Source organism: Anolis sagrei, chromosome 9 (assembly GCF_037176765.1).
Source record: "Anolis sagrei isolate rAnoSag1 chromosome 9, rAnoSag1.mat, whole genome shotgun sequence".
In the NCBI taxonomy this organism is placed as follows: domain Eukaryota; kingdom Metazoa; phylum Chordata; class Lepidosauria; order Squamata; family Dactyloidae; genus Anolis; species Anolis sagrei.
This window is the reverse complement of record NC_090029.1, coordinates 2,359,342-2,374,786: the sequence shown is the minus strand read 5'-3', so window position 1 is coordinate 2,374,786 and position 15,445 is coordinate 2,359,342. Positions and strand designations below refer to the sequence as shown.

At 44.0% G+C, this 15,445-nt stretch overlaps 1 protein-coding gene across 3 annotated transcripts in view; it reads left to right on the top strand.

Annotated features, from left to right (window-relative positions):
* Positions 1 to 15,445, top strand: part of TLN2 (talin 2) — a 242,376-nt gene that overhangs the window by 161,981 nt on the left and 64,950 nt on the right. For all 3 annotated transcript variants that reach the window (XM_067471232.1, XM_067471233.1, XM_067471234.1), the window contains 5 exons: positions 1,735 to 1,828; positions 2,936 to 3,025; positions 4,912 to 5,034; positions 8,754 to 8,897; positions 14,317 to 14,478. In XM_067471232.1, the coding sequence (XP_067327333.1) occupies positions 1,735 to 1,828; positions 2,936 to 3,025; positions 4,912 to 5,034; positions 8,754 to 8,897; positions 14,317 to 14,478 (613 nt within the window). The remainder of the gene's footprint in view (positions 1 to 1,734; positions 1,829 to 2,935; positions 3,026 to 4,911; positions 5,035 to 8,753; positions 8,898 to 14,316; positions 14,479 to 15,445) is intronic.

Below are 15,445 nucleotides of genomic sequence, written 5' to 3'. Positions count from 1 at the left end.
TGCTTGATGTTCAGGCAGTGCTTCTTGTAGGTCAGAGCACGGTCCAGAGTGACTCCTCCCAGGTATTTGGGTGCGCACAAGGGCAGATGTCTTCACTGTGTCTGGTTGTGATCCCCAGGTTGTGCCAGTCAGCTTTCGTATGATATTGTTTCTAGCGCCCACTTTTTGCTTGATGTTCAGGCAGTGCTTCTTGTAGGTCAGAGCACGGTCCAGAGTGACTCCTCCCAGGTATTTGGGTGCGCACAAGGGCAGATGTCTTCACTGTGTCTGGTTGTGATCCCCAGGTTGTGCCAGTCAGCTTTCGTATGATATTGTTTCTAGCGCCCACTTTTTGCTTGATGTTCAGGCAGTGCTTCTTGTAGGTCAGAGCACGGTCCAGAGTGACTCCTCCCAGGTATTTGGGTGCGCACAAGGGCGGATGTCTTCACTGTGTCTGGTTGTGATCCCCAGGTTGTGCCAGTCAGCTTTCGTATGATATTGTTTCTAGCGCCAACTTTTTGCTTGATGTTCAGGCAGTGCTTCTTGTAGGTCAGAGCACGGTCCAGAGTGACTCCTCCCAGGTATTTGGGTGCGCACAAGGGCGGATGTCTTCACTGTGTCTGGTTGTGATCCCCAGGTTGTGCCAGTCAGCTTTCGTATGATACTGTTTCTAGCACCCACTTTTTGCTTGATGTTCAGGCAGTGCTTCTTGTAGGTCAGAGCATGGTCCAGAGTGACTCCTCCCAGGTACTTGGGTGCGCACAAGGGCGGATGTCTTCACTGTGTCTGGTTGTGATCCCCAGGTTGTGCCAGTCAGCTTTCGTATGATACTGTTTCTAGCACCCACTTTTTGCTTGATGTTCAGGCAGTGCTTCTTGTAGGTCAGAGCATGGTCCAGAGTGACTCCTCCCAGGTACTTGGGTGCGCACAAGGGCGGATGTCTTCACTGTGTCTGGTTGTGATCCCCAGGTTGTGCCAGTCAGCTTTCGTATGATACTGTTTCTAGCACCCACTTTTTGCTTGATGTTCAGGCAGTGCTTCTTGTAGGTCAGAGCATGGTCCAGAGTGACTCCTCCCAGGTACTTGGGTGCGCACAAGGGCAGATGTCTTCACTGTGTCTGGTTGTGATCCCCAGGTTGTGCCAGTCAGCTTTCGTATGATACTGTTTCTAGCACCCACTTTTTGCTTGATGTTCAGGCAGTGCTTCTTGTAGGTCAGAGCACAGTCCAGAGTGACTCCTCCCAGGTATTTGGGTGCGCACAAGGGCGGATGTCTTCACTGTGTCTGGTTGTGATCCCCAGGTTGTGCCAGTCAGCTTTCGTATGATACTGTTTCTATCACCCACTTTTTGCTTGATGTTCAGGCAGTGCTTCTTGTAGGTCAGAGCATGGTCCAGAGTGACTCCTCCCAGGTATTTGGGTGCGCACAAGGGCGGATGTCTTCACTGTGTCTGGTTGTGATCCCCAGGTTGTGCCAGTCAGCTTTTATATGATATTGTTTCTAGCACCCACTTTTTGCTTGATGTTCAGGCAGTGCTTCTTGTAGGTCAGAGCACGGGCCAGAGTGACTCCTCCCAGGTATTGCAGCACACCCAAATTGTATTGAGAAGTAGAAATTTGAATAGAAGAGTTGTAGACTCATGAGGATTTTTTGCAGTTCGGGGCTTCTTTGGTGCAAAATCCACGCTGTTGTTTTGTGCACGAAAAGCCTTTTTCAGTATAGAAAATTCTATGCAGAAATACTATTTTCTTTTAGGGCTGTGACGGAGAGCATCAATCAGCTCATCACTTTGTGTACGCAGCAAGCCCCGGGACAAAAGGAGTGCGACAATGCTCTCAGAGAGCTGGAGGTATTATTATTATTATTATTATTATTATTATTACTATTACTATTAAGGTAAAGGTAAAGGTAGTCCCCTGACATGAAGTCCAGTCATGTCTGACTCTGGGGTGTGGTGCTCATCTTCATTGCTAAGCCAAAGAGCCAGCGTTGTCCGTAGACACCTCCAAGGTCATGTGGCCGGCATGACTGCATGGAGCGCCATTACCTTCCCGCCGGAGCGGTACCTATTGATCTACTCACATTTGCATGTTTTCGAACTGCTAGGTTGGCAGAAGCTAGGGCTGACAGCGGAAGCTCATGCCGCTCCCCGGAATCGAACCTGCGACCTTTCGATCAACAAGCTCAGCAGCTCAGCGCTTTAACCCACTGCGCTACCGGGGGCTCCCTACTATTACTATTATTATATTTTTATTATAATAAATAAATAAATAAATAGAGCTGGAGGTATTATTATTATTATTATATTTTTATTATATTTTATTATATTTTATTGTAATAAATAAATAAATAAATAGAGCGGGACGTATTATTATTATTATTATATTTTTATTATATTTTATTATAATAAATAAATAGAGCTGGAGGTATTATTATTATTATTATATTTTTATTATAGTTTATTGTAATAAATAAATAAATAGAGCGGGAGGTATTATTATTATTATATTTTTATTATATTTTATTATAATAAATAAATAAATAGAGCTGGAGGTAGTATTATTATTATTATTATTATTATATTATTATTATATTTTTATAATAAATAAATAAATAAATATTTACTACCATACTCTGATTTTTCTCCCAGGACTGGGACACAAAGCAACTCATAATCTTAAAAACGATACAATTTAAAGAGCAATAAAATATATTTTTTTAAAAAAAATAGAATTAAAAATTACAATCATTTAAGCCATTAAAAAACAATTCCTATTTTGGTAAGTCCTTCAGGGCAACTTTATAGTAGCTTCCATAGATTCTAATGGAGGACCGACCTATTTTGTCAGATATGGGCAGCAAAATCACACATGTTACATATAGGTCTCATTGTATTGTTAATGATAATGATAATCACACCATTATTATTATTGTTATTATTATTATTATTTATTAGACAGTGAAAGAGATGCTGGAAAACCCCAACGAACCCGTGAGCGACCTCTCCTATTTCGACTGCATTGAAGGCGTCATGGAAAACTCCAAGGTACTCGTTTCCATTCTGTTTTTTGCATGTTTTAAACGTTGTACTTTTTTTTTCCATTCTGCACAAAAAATACTGAATTTTGCACAAAATGTCCTTGCTTATTCCCACAACGAAATGCCCAGAATAGAAAATGCAATCCCTGCTAAACAACCCTCTAATAACTCCACCCAGTAAGGAATAAAATACACCAAAAAATAGAAATAACTAGCTGCCCCTGCCAGGCATTGCTGTGGCCCAGTCTGTTGATCTGGAAAATAAAGTAATGAGAAAGTGTTGGTTTCTAATATGTGTAATTTCTCTATCCTCGTGGGCAAACAGTATTTTTTTACTGTTTCTTTGTCAGTGTGGATGTGGAGATTGTCTGGTTTGCCTACTCTGGAACATGCCACATATAATTGTCCTTCTTTAGGGGTCCCTTTCAAATCTAGGATACTATATCTCTCTGTGTGTGAATCATAGCTATCTATATCCATGGCTGGATGGCTCTTTGTCAGGAGGGCTTTGTTTACGTTTTCTTGCCCAAGTGAAGAGAGTTGGACTGGATGGCCTTAAGTATTTTCCGTTGGTCATGGGGGTTCCGTGTAGGAAGTTTGCCCCAATTCTGTCGTTGGTGGGGTTCAGAACGCTCTTTGATTGTAGGTGAACAATAAATCCCAGTAACTACAACTCCCAAATGTCAAGGTCTGTTTTCCCCAAACTCCATCTGTGTTCATATTTGGGCATATGGAATATTCGTGCCAAGTTTGGTCCAGATCCATCATTGTTTGAATCCATGGTAGTCTCTGGATGTAGGTGAACTGCAACTCCCAAACTCAAGGTGAATGCTTACCAAACCCTTCTAGTGTTTTCTGTTGATCATGGGAGTCCTGTATCCCCTGGTTGGTTCAATTCTATCTTGCTATTTGATTGTAGGTGAACTATAAATCCCAGCAACTACAACTCCATCTCTCTCTCTCTCTCTCTCTCTCTATCTATCTATCTATCTATCTCTATGGCTGGATCTATATCTATCTCTCTATCTATCTATCTATCTATGGCTGGATGGCTCTTTGTCAGGAGGGCTTTGATTACGTTTTCTTTCCCTGATGAAGGGAGTTGGATTGGATGGCCTTAAGTATTTTCTGTTGGTCATGGGGGTTCAGTGTGGGAAGTTTGCCCCGATTCTATCATTCGTGGGGTTCAGAATGCTCTTTGATTGTAGGTGAACTGTGAATCGCAGTCACTACAACTTCCAAATGTCAAGGTCAATTTCCTCCAAACTCCATCTGTGTTCATATTTGGGCATTTGTAGTATTTGTGCCAAGTTTGGTCCAGATCCATCCTTGTTTGAGTCCACAGTGCTCTGTGGATGTAGGTGAACTACAACTCCCAAACTCAAGGTCAATGCCCACCAAACCCTTCTAGTATTCTCTGTTTGTCATTGGAGTATGCCCACATTTGGGCATATTGAGTATTTGTGCCAAGTTTGGTCCAGATCCATCCTTGTTGGTGTCCACAGTGCTCTCTGGATGTAGGTGAACTACAACTCCCAAACTCAAGGTCAATGCCCACCAAACCCTTCCAGTATTTTCTATTGGTCAAGGGAGTTCTGTGTGCCAAGTTTGGTTCAATTCCTTCGTTGGTGGAGTTCAGAATGCACTTTGATTGTAGGTGAACTATAAATCCCAGCAACTACAACTTCCAAATGACAAAATTGTAATTTTTTGAGTGATGGTCACTCCTTGTGTAGTGAGACATTTTCTTGCCAAACTTGGTGTGATTTCGTTTGTTGGTTCTTTTGTTTTTAAGGTACTCATTATGCACAGAGAATTTTTATATATATAGATATGTACTGGTTATTATTATTATCATTTGCGCGAAATTAATTTTCTGCCTCCTTTCCGCAGGTTCTTGGGGAAGCCATGGCAGGGATTTCACAGAACGCCAAAACGGGCGACCTCCCCGCCTTCGGTGAATGCGTTGGTGTGGCTTCCAAGGCCCTTTGCGGACTCACCGAAGCCGCAGCACAGGTGAGTCCCAGGTTTTTCCGTCAGGCTTATTTAGATCCACCGCCTCCTCTTCTTCCTTCTTATCCTCCTCCTTCTCCTTCTTTTCTTGTTTCTCTTCTTCCTTTTCTTCATCTTCTTCCTGTTCCTGTTCTTCTTCTGTTGGGGTTCAGCCTGTGTGTGAACTTGAACCTGATTCTCTGACTGTATTTCCTGATTCCCATGTGAATTCTGAGGCCAATTTAGATGATGATGGGTTGAGTAGTGAAAATCCTACAGCCTTGGAAAGCGAAAGTCGAGATTCCCATAAGAACGTACATTCTTCACAATCATACTTCACAGCACGTGCGGGCTGTGTTACAGCGGTTCCGAGACCATGGATTATATGCTAATCTTGGTGGGTCTGGAGATACTTTGTATGTTGTGTTTCCTCATTAGCTTCCCTATGTGGTCGGTTAGTGGTTCCCTTGATGTCTGGCAAGGACACTTTCCCTCTGGGTGGATCTTGGTCTTCTCTGTGGTCTTGCAGCTCTTCTGAGGTCTGAGGTGGAGTCTCCCTTGGCCTGGAGAGCCCAGTTGAGGGGGTTCCGTTCACCTTGGAGGAGGTGGGCTGCGCAGATTCTTTTGGCACGGTCTGCCAAGGCTTGAATGGCGCTCCCTTTTTGACTTGGGTGATGGTTGGACACCTCAACCGGGGTCTTTTTTGACTTGGGTGATGGTTGGACACCTCAACCGGGCTCTTTTTTGACTTGGGTGATGGTTGGTCACCTCAACCGGACTCATGTTTGACTTGGGTGATGGTTGGACACCTCAACCGGGCTCTTTTTTGACTTGGGTGATGGTTGGACACCTCAACCGGACTCTTTTTTGACTTGGGTGATGGTTGGTCACCTCAACCGGGCTCATGTTTGACTTGGGTGATGGTTGGACACCTCAACCGGGCTCTTTTTTGACTTGGGTGATGGTTGGACACCTCAACCGGACTCTTTTTTGACTTGGGTGATGGTTGGACACCTCAACCGGACTCTTTTTTGACTTGGGTGATGGTTGGACACCTCAACTGGGCTCTTATTTGACTTGGGTGATGGTTGGACATCTCAACTGGGCTCTTTTTTGACTTGGGTGATGGTTGGACACCTCAACTGGGCTCTTTTTTGACTTGGGTGATGGTTGGACATCTCAACTGGGCTCTTTTTTGACTTGGGTGATGGTTGGACACCTCAACTGGGCTCTTTTTTGACTTGGGTGATGGTTGGACATCTCAACTGGGCTCTTTTTTGACTTGGGTGATGGTTGGACACCTCAACTGGGCTCTTTTTTGACTTGGGTGATGGTTGGACATCTCAACTGGACTCTTTTTTGACTTGGGTGATGGTTGGACACCTCAACTGGGCTCTTATTTGACTTGGGTGATGGTTGGACATCTCAACTGGGCTCTTTTTTGACTTGGGTGATGGTTGGACACCTCAACTGGGCTCTTTTTTGACTTGGGTGATGGTTGGACATCTCAACTGGGCTCTTTTTTGACTTGGGTGATGGTTGGACACCTCAACTGGGCTCTTTTTTGACTTGGGTGATGGTTGGACATCTCAACTGGGCTCTTTTTTGACTTGGGTGATGGTTGGACACCTCAACTGGGCTCTTTTTTGACTTGGGTGATGGTTGGACACCTCAACTGGGCTCTTTTTTGACTTGGGTGATGGTTGGACACCTCAACTGGGCTCTTTTTTGACTTGGGTGATGGTTGGACACCTCAACTGGGCTCTTTTTTGACTTGGGTGATGGTTGGACACCTCAACTGGGCTCTTTTTTGACTTGGGTGATGGTTGCACACCTCAACTGGGCTCTTTTTTGACTTGGGTGATGGTTGGACACCTCAACTGGGCTCTTTTTTGACTTGGGTGATGGTTGGACACCTCAACTGGGCTCTTTTTTGACTTGGGTGATGGTTGGACATCTCAACTGGGCTCTTATTTGACTTGGGTGATGGTTGGACATCTCAACTGGGCTCTTTTTTTACTTGGGTGATTGTTGGACACCTCAACCGGGCTCTTTTTTTACTTGGGTGATTGTTGGACACCTCAACCGGGCTCTTTTTTGACTTGGGTGATGGTTGGACACCTCAACTGGGCTCTTTTTTGACTTGGGTGATGGTTGGACACCTGAACTGGACTCTTTTTTGACTTGGGTGATGGTTGGACACCTCAACTGGGCTCTTATTTGACTTGGGTGATGGTTGGACATCTCAACTGGGCTCTTTTTTGACTTGGGTGATGGTTGGACACCTCAACTGGGCTCTTTTTTGACTTGGGTGATGGTTGGACACCTGAACTGGACTCTTTTTTGACTTGGGTGATGGTTGGACACCTCAACTGGGCTCTTATTTGACTTGGGTGATGGTTGGACATCTCAACTGGGCTCTTTTTTGACTTGGGTGATGGTTGGACACCTCAACTGGGCTCTTTTTTGACTTGGGTGATGGTTGGACATCTCAACTGGGCTCTTTTTTGACTTGGGTGATGGTTGGACACCTCAACTGGGCTCTTATTTGACTTGGGTGATGGTTGGACATCTCAACTGGGCTCTTTTTTGACTTGGGTGATGGTTGGACACCTCAACTGGGCTCTTTTTTGACTTGGGTGATGGTTGGACACCTCAACTGGGCTCTTTTTTGACTTGGGTGATGGTTGGACACCTCAACTGGGCTCTTTTTTGACTTGGGTGATGGTTGGACACCTCAACTGGGCTCTTTTTTGACTTGGGTGATGGTTGGACACCTCAACTGGGCTCTTTTTTGACTTGGGTGATGGTTGGACACCTCAACTGGGCTCTTTTTCGACTTGGTTGATGGTTGGACACCTCAACTGGGCTCTTTTTTTACTTGGGTGATTGTTGGACACCTCAACCGGGCTCTTTTTTGACTTGGGTGATGGTTGGACACCTCAACTGGGCTCTTTTTTGACTTGGGTGATGGTTAGACACCTCAACTGGGCTCTTTTTTGACTTGGGTGATGGTTGGACACCTCAACTGGGCTCTTTTTTTACTTGGGTGATGGTTGGACACCTCAACTGGGCTCTTTTTTGACTTGGGTGATGGTTGGACACCTCAACCGGGCTCTTTTTTGACTTGGGTGATGGTTGGACACCTCAACCGGGCTCTTTTTTGACTTGGGTGATGGTTGGACACCTCAACCGGGCTCTTTTTTGACTTGGCTGGTGGTTGGTCACCTCAACCGGGCTCTTTTTTTGACTTGGTTGGTGGTTGAACACCTCAACTGGGCTCTTTTTTTTTACTTGGGTAATGGTTAGACACCTCAACTGGGCTCTTTTTTGACTTGGGTGATGGTTAGACACTTCAGCTGGGCTCTTTTTTGACTTGGGTGATGGTTGGACACCTCAACTGGGCTCTCTTTCCTTCTCTTTCTCTCCTTTTTCTATCTCTTCTTTCTCTTCATCTTTGTTGTCTTTCTCTTCATCTTCTCCTTGTCCTGCATCTTCTTCATTATCTTCCTCTTCTTCTTATTGTTCCTGTTCTTTATCCTCCTTTAACGGAAGGGGAAATGCTGGAAAAGACGGAAGGTCGGATAAGCGAAGGTCGGATAAGCGAGACTCTACTGTAATAGAAACTTTTTTTTGTATTAGAGAACAATGGAAGAAGACGTTAAGTGGTTGTGCCCTTCTCCATACCTTTGTTGTACAAATTATATGGTAAACAATAACAATCATAATTGTTCCCTGTGTAGGCGGCGTTCCTGGTGGGGGTCTCGGACCCCAACAGCCAGGCGGGCCAGCAGGGCCTGGTGGACCCCATCCAGTTTGCCAGGGCCAACCAAGCCATCCAAATGGCCTGCCAGAACCTGGTCGATCCGGCCAGCAGCCCCTCCCAGGTAAGCCCACCTTTGTTTATTTGATCTATAAATCCCTAAACGACTCCGGCCCAGTTTACCTGTCCGAACGGATTCTCCCCTATGAACCATCAAGGTTATTAAGATCTTCTGGAGGGGCCCTGCTCTCGGTCCCACCTCCGTCGCAATCGCGATTGGTTGGAACGACGCACAGGGCCTTCTCAGTGGTGGCCCCTTGGCTCTGGAACTCCCTCCCGATGGAGATTAGATCTGCCCCTTCCCTCCTGACTTTTCATAGACCAAAAAGCTGGCTTTGGAATACTGCATTTGCAGAATGATGACGTGAGTCAATAACTGCTGACCACACGGATAGATGGCGAGGAATTTATGATTTATTCTGACGAACTGACCTTTTGTAAGTTGTATAATTGTATTTTAATGTATTTTTGTATTTGTGCAGAAGTCATTGATACTATGTATATGTTTAACTGTTAGAGTATATGTTTGTGTTTTGTAACAGTAGCTAAAACTAGAGTTATCTGGTTTGAATCCACAGTAAGCGTTGCCAAGGAAACCAGGCAGGCTAGCTCAGGAGATTGAGAAGTGGGCGGAGCCAAGGAGGAGAAGTTATGTGCGTCTTTGGAAAAGGGGCAGTTGGAGTCAGTGTGTGAGAGTGGAGGCTTGAAAAGCCTGGGAGAGAGGTGTGTGTGAATAGCTGGAGGTTTTTCAGTCTAAGAGGGTTGAAGGGAGAAACCTGACCAGTTTCTTTAGTTAAAGTAGGCTAAAGGAAGCTTGTTAAGATCCCTAGACGAGGAAGGACTAGAGATCAGGGATTTGATCAAGGAAAGATCAAATTGGAAGGCTATTCATATTAGGAAACATTGTTCACCAAAGTGCTTCACCTCAGTAAAAGTTAATCACGAGCTGTGTCATCTAGAAGAGTGGACTGAATTACAAACCAAGTATTATTCAAAGTACTATAAGTTATTTAACAGCCTACAACATACGCTTTGTACACAATAAACTTGTTATTTTTTGTTGAAGACCGACTCATCTCCATTAATTGCGTCTGTAGAGCCAGATCTCATCAGTGGTACCTCAAATACCTCACGTTGGTGGCAGTTACCTTAAATTACAAATTATAATTGGCCTCCTCTATAACATATTCTTATCAACAATTGAGCCTGAGATTAATTCCCTCCATAATAATCCACACGTGTACATTTGGTGCGTGCGTCCTGTACAATTGGTGACAGCGGTGGGATCTTTAAAGATAAAATCCCTATACCCTGTCTATTAGGCTTGGGCGATCCAGTTCGTTAATTTCGTTATTCGTTATTGATTCGTATTTAAATTAGCTTACAATCCAATATCGAGCCATGCAGGAATAGTGTGAGGAGTAATTAAGAATCGAAACAATTTTTTCCAATTTTCGTCATTATTTCGTCATTATTTCGTAATTATTTCCGTATGTCTGGTGCATTGTATTGTATATTATATTATATTATTATATTCTATATTATATTACTATATGATTATTATATTATATTATAATTGTACATTATAATATAATATAATAATATATTATATAATATATAATATATAATATAATATCCAGGTCCTGAACCGGTGCTTGACCGCTGTGACGGTCTGGATGAGGGCGAACAAATTGAAATTGAATCCAGACAAGACAGAGGTCCTCCTGGTCAGTCGCAAGGCCAAACAGGGCCTAGGGTTACAGCCTGTGTTGGATGGGGTCACACTCCCCCTGAAGACGCAGGTTTGCAGCTTGGGTGTGACCCTGGACTCATCGCTGAGCCTGGAACCCCAGATCTCAGTGGTGACCAGGGGAGCATTTGCACAGCTAAAGCTTGTGCGCCAGCTGCGCCCGTACCTTGGGAAGTCTGACTTGGCCACGGTAGTCCACGCTCTGGTTACATCCCGTTTAGACTACTGCAACGCTCTCTATGTGGGGTTGCCTTTGAAGACAGCTCGGAAGCTCCAACTAGTCCAACGCTCGGCAGCCATGATCTTAACAGGAGCGGAGCGCAGGGAGCATACAACCCCCCTGTTGCGCCAACTCCACTGGCTACCGATCTGCTACCGGGCTGAATTCAAAGTGCTGGCGTTGGCCTTTAAAGCCCTAAACGGTTCCGGCCCAAGCTACCTATCTGACCGCATCTCTGCCTATGAACCCACCAGGACTTTGAGATCTTCCGGGGAGACCCTGCTCTCCATCCCGCCTGCTTCTCAAGCTCGGCTGGCGGGGACGAGAGATAGGGCCTTCTCGGTGGTGGCTCCTCGGCTGTGGAACCCCCTTCCTACGGACATTAGACTAGCACCATCTCTAATGGTATTCCGCAAAAAAGTGAAGACCTGGCTGTTTGAGCAGGCGTTCGAATAATGAGTGCAATGATTGGTTAATGAACACTGGAATGGAACAATGGATGACGAATCTGGAACATGTTTTTGATGACGAGACGACAGTGAATGGGTATTGTAGTAACTTTATTAATTGTGTAATGTGTTAGGTTGTTAACTGTTTCTATACTGTAGCACTGAATTTTTGCTGTTCGTATTTGTTGTGAACCGCTGTGAGTCGCCTTCGGGCTGAGAACAGCAGGATATAAGTAAGGTAAATAAATAAATAAATAATAATATAATATACAATAATATAATATTATAATAATATAATATATATAATATAATATAATAAATTATTATATTATATTATATATATATTATATTATAATAATATATAATATAATAATATTATAATAATATAATATATAATAGTATAATATATACAATATAATATTATAATATAATATAATATAATATAATATAATATAATATAATATAATATAGTTGTTGTTTGTTTTATCACACCAACAGTCAACAACAGAGGGAGAGGGAAGCTTCAGAAGTTCCCCTGTCCCGTTTGGAGGTTTTTTTAGCATATTGCGCAATCGCGTCCGCCATTAACGAATTGATTCGTAATTTACGAAATTTCGGAAATTTCGAAATTTTGAAATCTTAAATTTCAGAAGTCCTCAGAATTTCGAAACGCTAGTGCACCCTAGAAACGAAACGAGTTTAGAACCAATTTTTTTCTTGATCGCCCAAGCCTACTGTCTATTGTTGGGTTTGCAAATAAGTAAACAATGCACAAATATCTATAGTAACATAGAAACAAGAAAGTATGTATGTGTATTTTATAAGACTCTCAAGGAAGTAATATAAATCAGGATTATATGTACTCTAATGGAGTAAATTGTCTAGACTTTATAGCATTTAACAGTAATGTTATCAGCACATTATAAGTAAATGTAGATTATCTTGTCAACATAGAGAAATGAACAGTAGACTAAAGATAATAAAGTCCATCCTTTCCTGGAGTCGGATTTCAGTGAAGGAATTCAACAGTCTTTTGGCAACACAGTCTTAAGGAGTACTTCTTAGGCAACAGAGTCTTCCTTAGGTAACAAAATTTCTACAAGGTCTCCCGGTATGTTCTCCTTGTTTCGAAAAATTATCTTCTTCAGGATGTAGTCTGTTATCACATACCTGAAGAAGATAATTTTTCGAAACAAGGAGAACATACCGGGAGACCTTGTAGAAATTTTGTTACCTAAGGAAGACTCTGTTGCCTAAGAAGTACTCCTTAAGACTGTGTTGCCAAAAGACTGTTGAATTCCTTCACTGAAATCCGACTCCAGGAAAGGATGGACTTTATTATCTTTAGTCTACTGTTCATTTCTCTATGTTGACAAGACATTTACTTATAATGTGCTGATAACATTACTGTTAAATGCTATAAAGTCTAGACAATTTACTCCATTAGAGTACATATAATCCTAATTTATATCACTTCCTTGAGAGTCTTATAAAATACACATACATACTTTCTTGTTTCTATATTGTTGGGTTTGCACCTGTACAATTGGTGGCAGCGGTGGGATCTTTAAAGATAAAATCCCTATACCCTGTCTATTGTTGGGTTTGCACCTGTACAGTACTATTGTATTATGATGTTTACTGTGGTTTATCTTATTGTATTTTAACTCTCTGCTGTTAGCCGGCCTGAGTCCCTCTTCGGAGGTTGAGAAGACCGGGTTACAAAAGCTTGAAATAAATAAATACCAACACAACAACAACCACAACAACTTCAAAATACTTTTTTTCTAAACTAATCATCAGCATGAATTTTTAAAACCCTGGTGCTTATCTCCATTTCTCAGCTGAAGTGCCGACATTGTCTGTCTCTAAGGTCACGTGGCCAGCATGACTACATGAAGGAATCCCACTGGAGCATTGCAGCGCACCCAAATACCTGGGAGTCACTCTGGACCGTGCTCTGACCTACAACAAGCACTGCCTGAACATCAAACAAAAAGTGGGCGCTAGAAACAACATCATACGAAAGCTGACTGGCACAACCTGGGGATCACAACCAGACACAGTGAAGACATCTGCCCTTGCGCTATGCTACTCTGCTGCTGAGTATGCATGCCCAGTGTGGAACACATCTCACCACACTAAAACAGTAGATGTGGCTCTTAATGAGACATGCCGCATTATCACGGGGTGTCTGTGCCCTACACCACTGGAGAAATTACACTGCTTAGCCGGTATTGCACCACCTGACATCCGCCGGGAAGTAGCAGCCAATAGTGAAAGGATCAAGGCAGAGACATCTCCAGCTCATCCCTTGTTTGGGTATCAGCCAGCACGTCAACGACTTAAATCAAGACATAGTTTTCTTAGATCTACAGAGACACTCGCTGGAACACCCCAGCAAGCGAGAGTCCAAAAGTGGCAGGCCCAAACCCAGCACCTCAATTCATGGGTGATACCAGATGAGAGACTCACCCCTGGGCACTCAGAAGACTGGGCGACTTGGAAGGCGCTGAACAGATTGCGCTCTGGCACCACGAGATGCAGAGCCAATCTTAAGAAATGGGGCTACAGGGTGGAATCCTCGGCATGCGAGTGCGGAGAAGAACAAACCACGGACTACCTGCTGCAATGCACCCTGAGCCCTGCCACATGCACGATGGAGGACCTTCTTGCGGCAACCCCAGAGGCACTCCAAGTGGCCAGATACTGCTCAAAGGACATTTAACCAAATACCAAATTTGCAAAATCTGTGTGGGTTTTCTTTCTTTCTTTCTTTTTTTTTTCTTTTTAATCTCTGTGTTTGTTTTGCTCTGTTAGAATTGTAATACAATGGTTGCTGATGACACGATAAATAAATAAATAAATAAATACTGTGACCTTCTCGCAGAAGCGGTACCTATCAATCTACTCACCTTTGCATGTTTTCAAACTTGAGTCTTTTTCTTCCTTATAGGCTCAAGGCTTTCATTTGTGAGAGAGAAGAAACGGAACGCTGGAACCTTACCAAACGGGGTTCCGTGCTTTGACCCCCCTACTTTTCCCCCCCGGTCTTCTTTTGCAGGTCCTGTCGGCGGCCACCATTGTGGCCAAGCACACCTCGGCCTTGTGCAACGCCTGCCGCATTGCCTCCTCCAAGACGTCCAACCCGGTGGCCAAGAGGCACTTTGTCCAGTCGGCCAAAGAGGTGGCCAACAGCACGGCCAACCTGGTCAAGACCATCAAGGTCAGAGGAGAAGGAGGAGGGCACTCGGGGATGGGCAGATAATGACGATTACACTGTTCAACGGAGAAAAAGTTTCGGGACTGAAAATAGTTGTTCTTTTATTATTTTGGGGTGCTGAAAACGAAAATGACATTTAAAAATGTATATTGGCTCTAGTTTTTGTGATATAAGCAATCACGGGATCACGTAGGGTTGAAAAAATGCATGTTGCGACTTACACTATGGAAGATTCTAGAATACTCTAGAACAGGAGTCCCCAAACTACGGCCTGCGGGCCACTTCCGGCCCTCCAAGGGCCCCAATCCGGCCCGCGAAGGAGGAGCGCCCCCCCCATACACAGTGCCTCTCCGTTGGCTGGCTCACGCTATCCGTCAGGCCCGATGGACAGCGTGAGCCAGCCAAGGGAGGCTGCTCCGTGTGGTCTACTCGCGTGTAAAGCATCTCACAAGGTGCTTTACTCACAAGTAGGCTGCGCGGGCCTGCTCCTCCCTTGGCTGGCTCACACTGCCCATCGGGCCCCATGGACAGCGTGAGCCATCCAAGGGAGGCTGCCCTGGCGCTCCATGCAGTCATGCTGGCCACATGACCTTGGAGGTGTCTATGGACAACACCGGCTCTTCGACTTAGGAATGCAGATGAGCACCACACCCCAGAGTCAGACACGACTGGACTTCATGTCAGAAGAAAACCTTTAACCAGGAAAATTGTGGAAGATGCAGGGTGGGAGAAAGAACTCTTGTCTGTTGGAGGTAGGTATGAATGTTTCAATTGGCCACCTTGATGACCATTTCATAGCCTGACAGTTTTTAGGGAGAGGTGATTAGCTGGCCCTGATTGTTTCTTGTCTGGAGTTCCCCTGTGTTTGAGTGTTGTTCTTTATTTACAGTTATAATTAGAGTTTTTTAAATACTGGTAGCCAGATTTTGTTCAGACTAGAAAGAGGAAGATTTCCCCTTCTCTGCTCCTG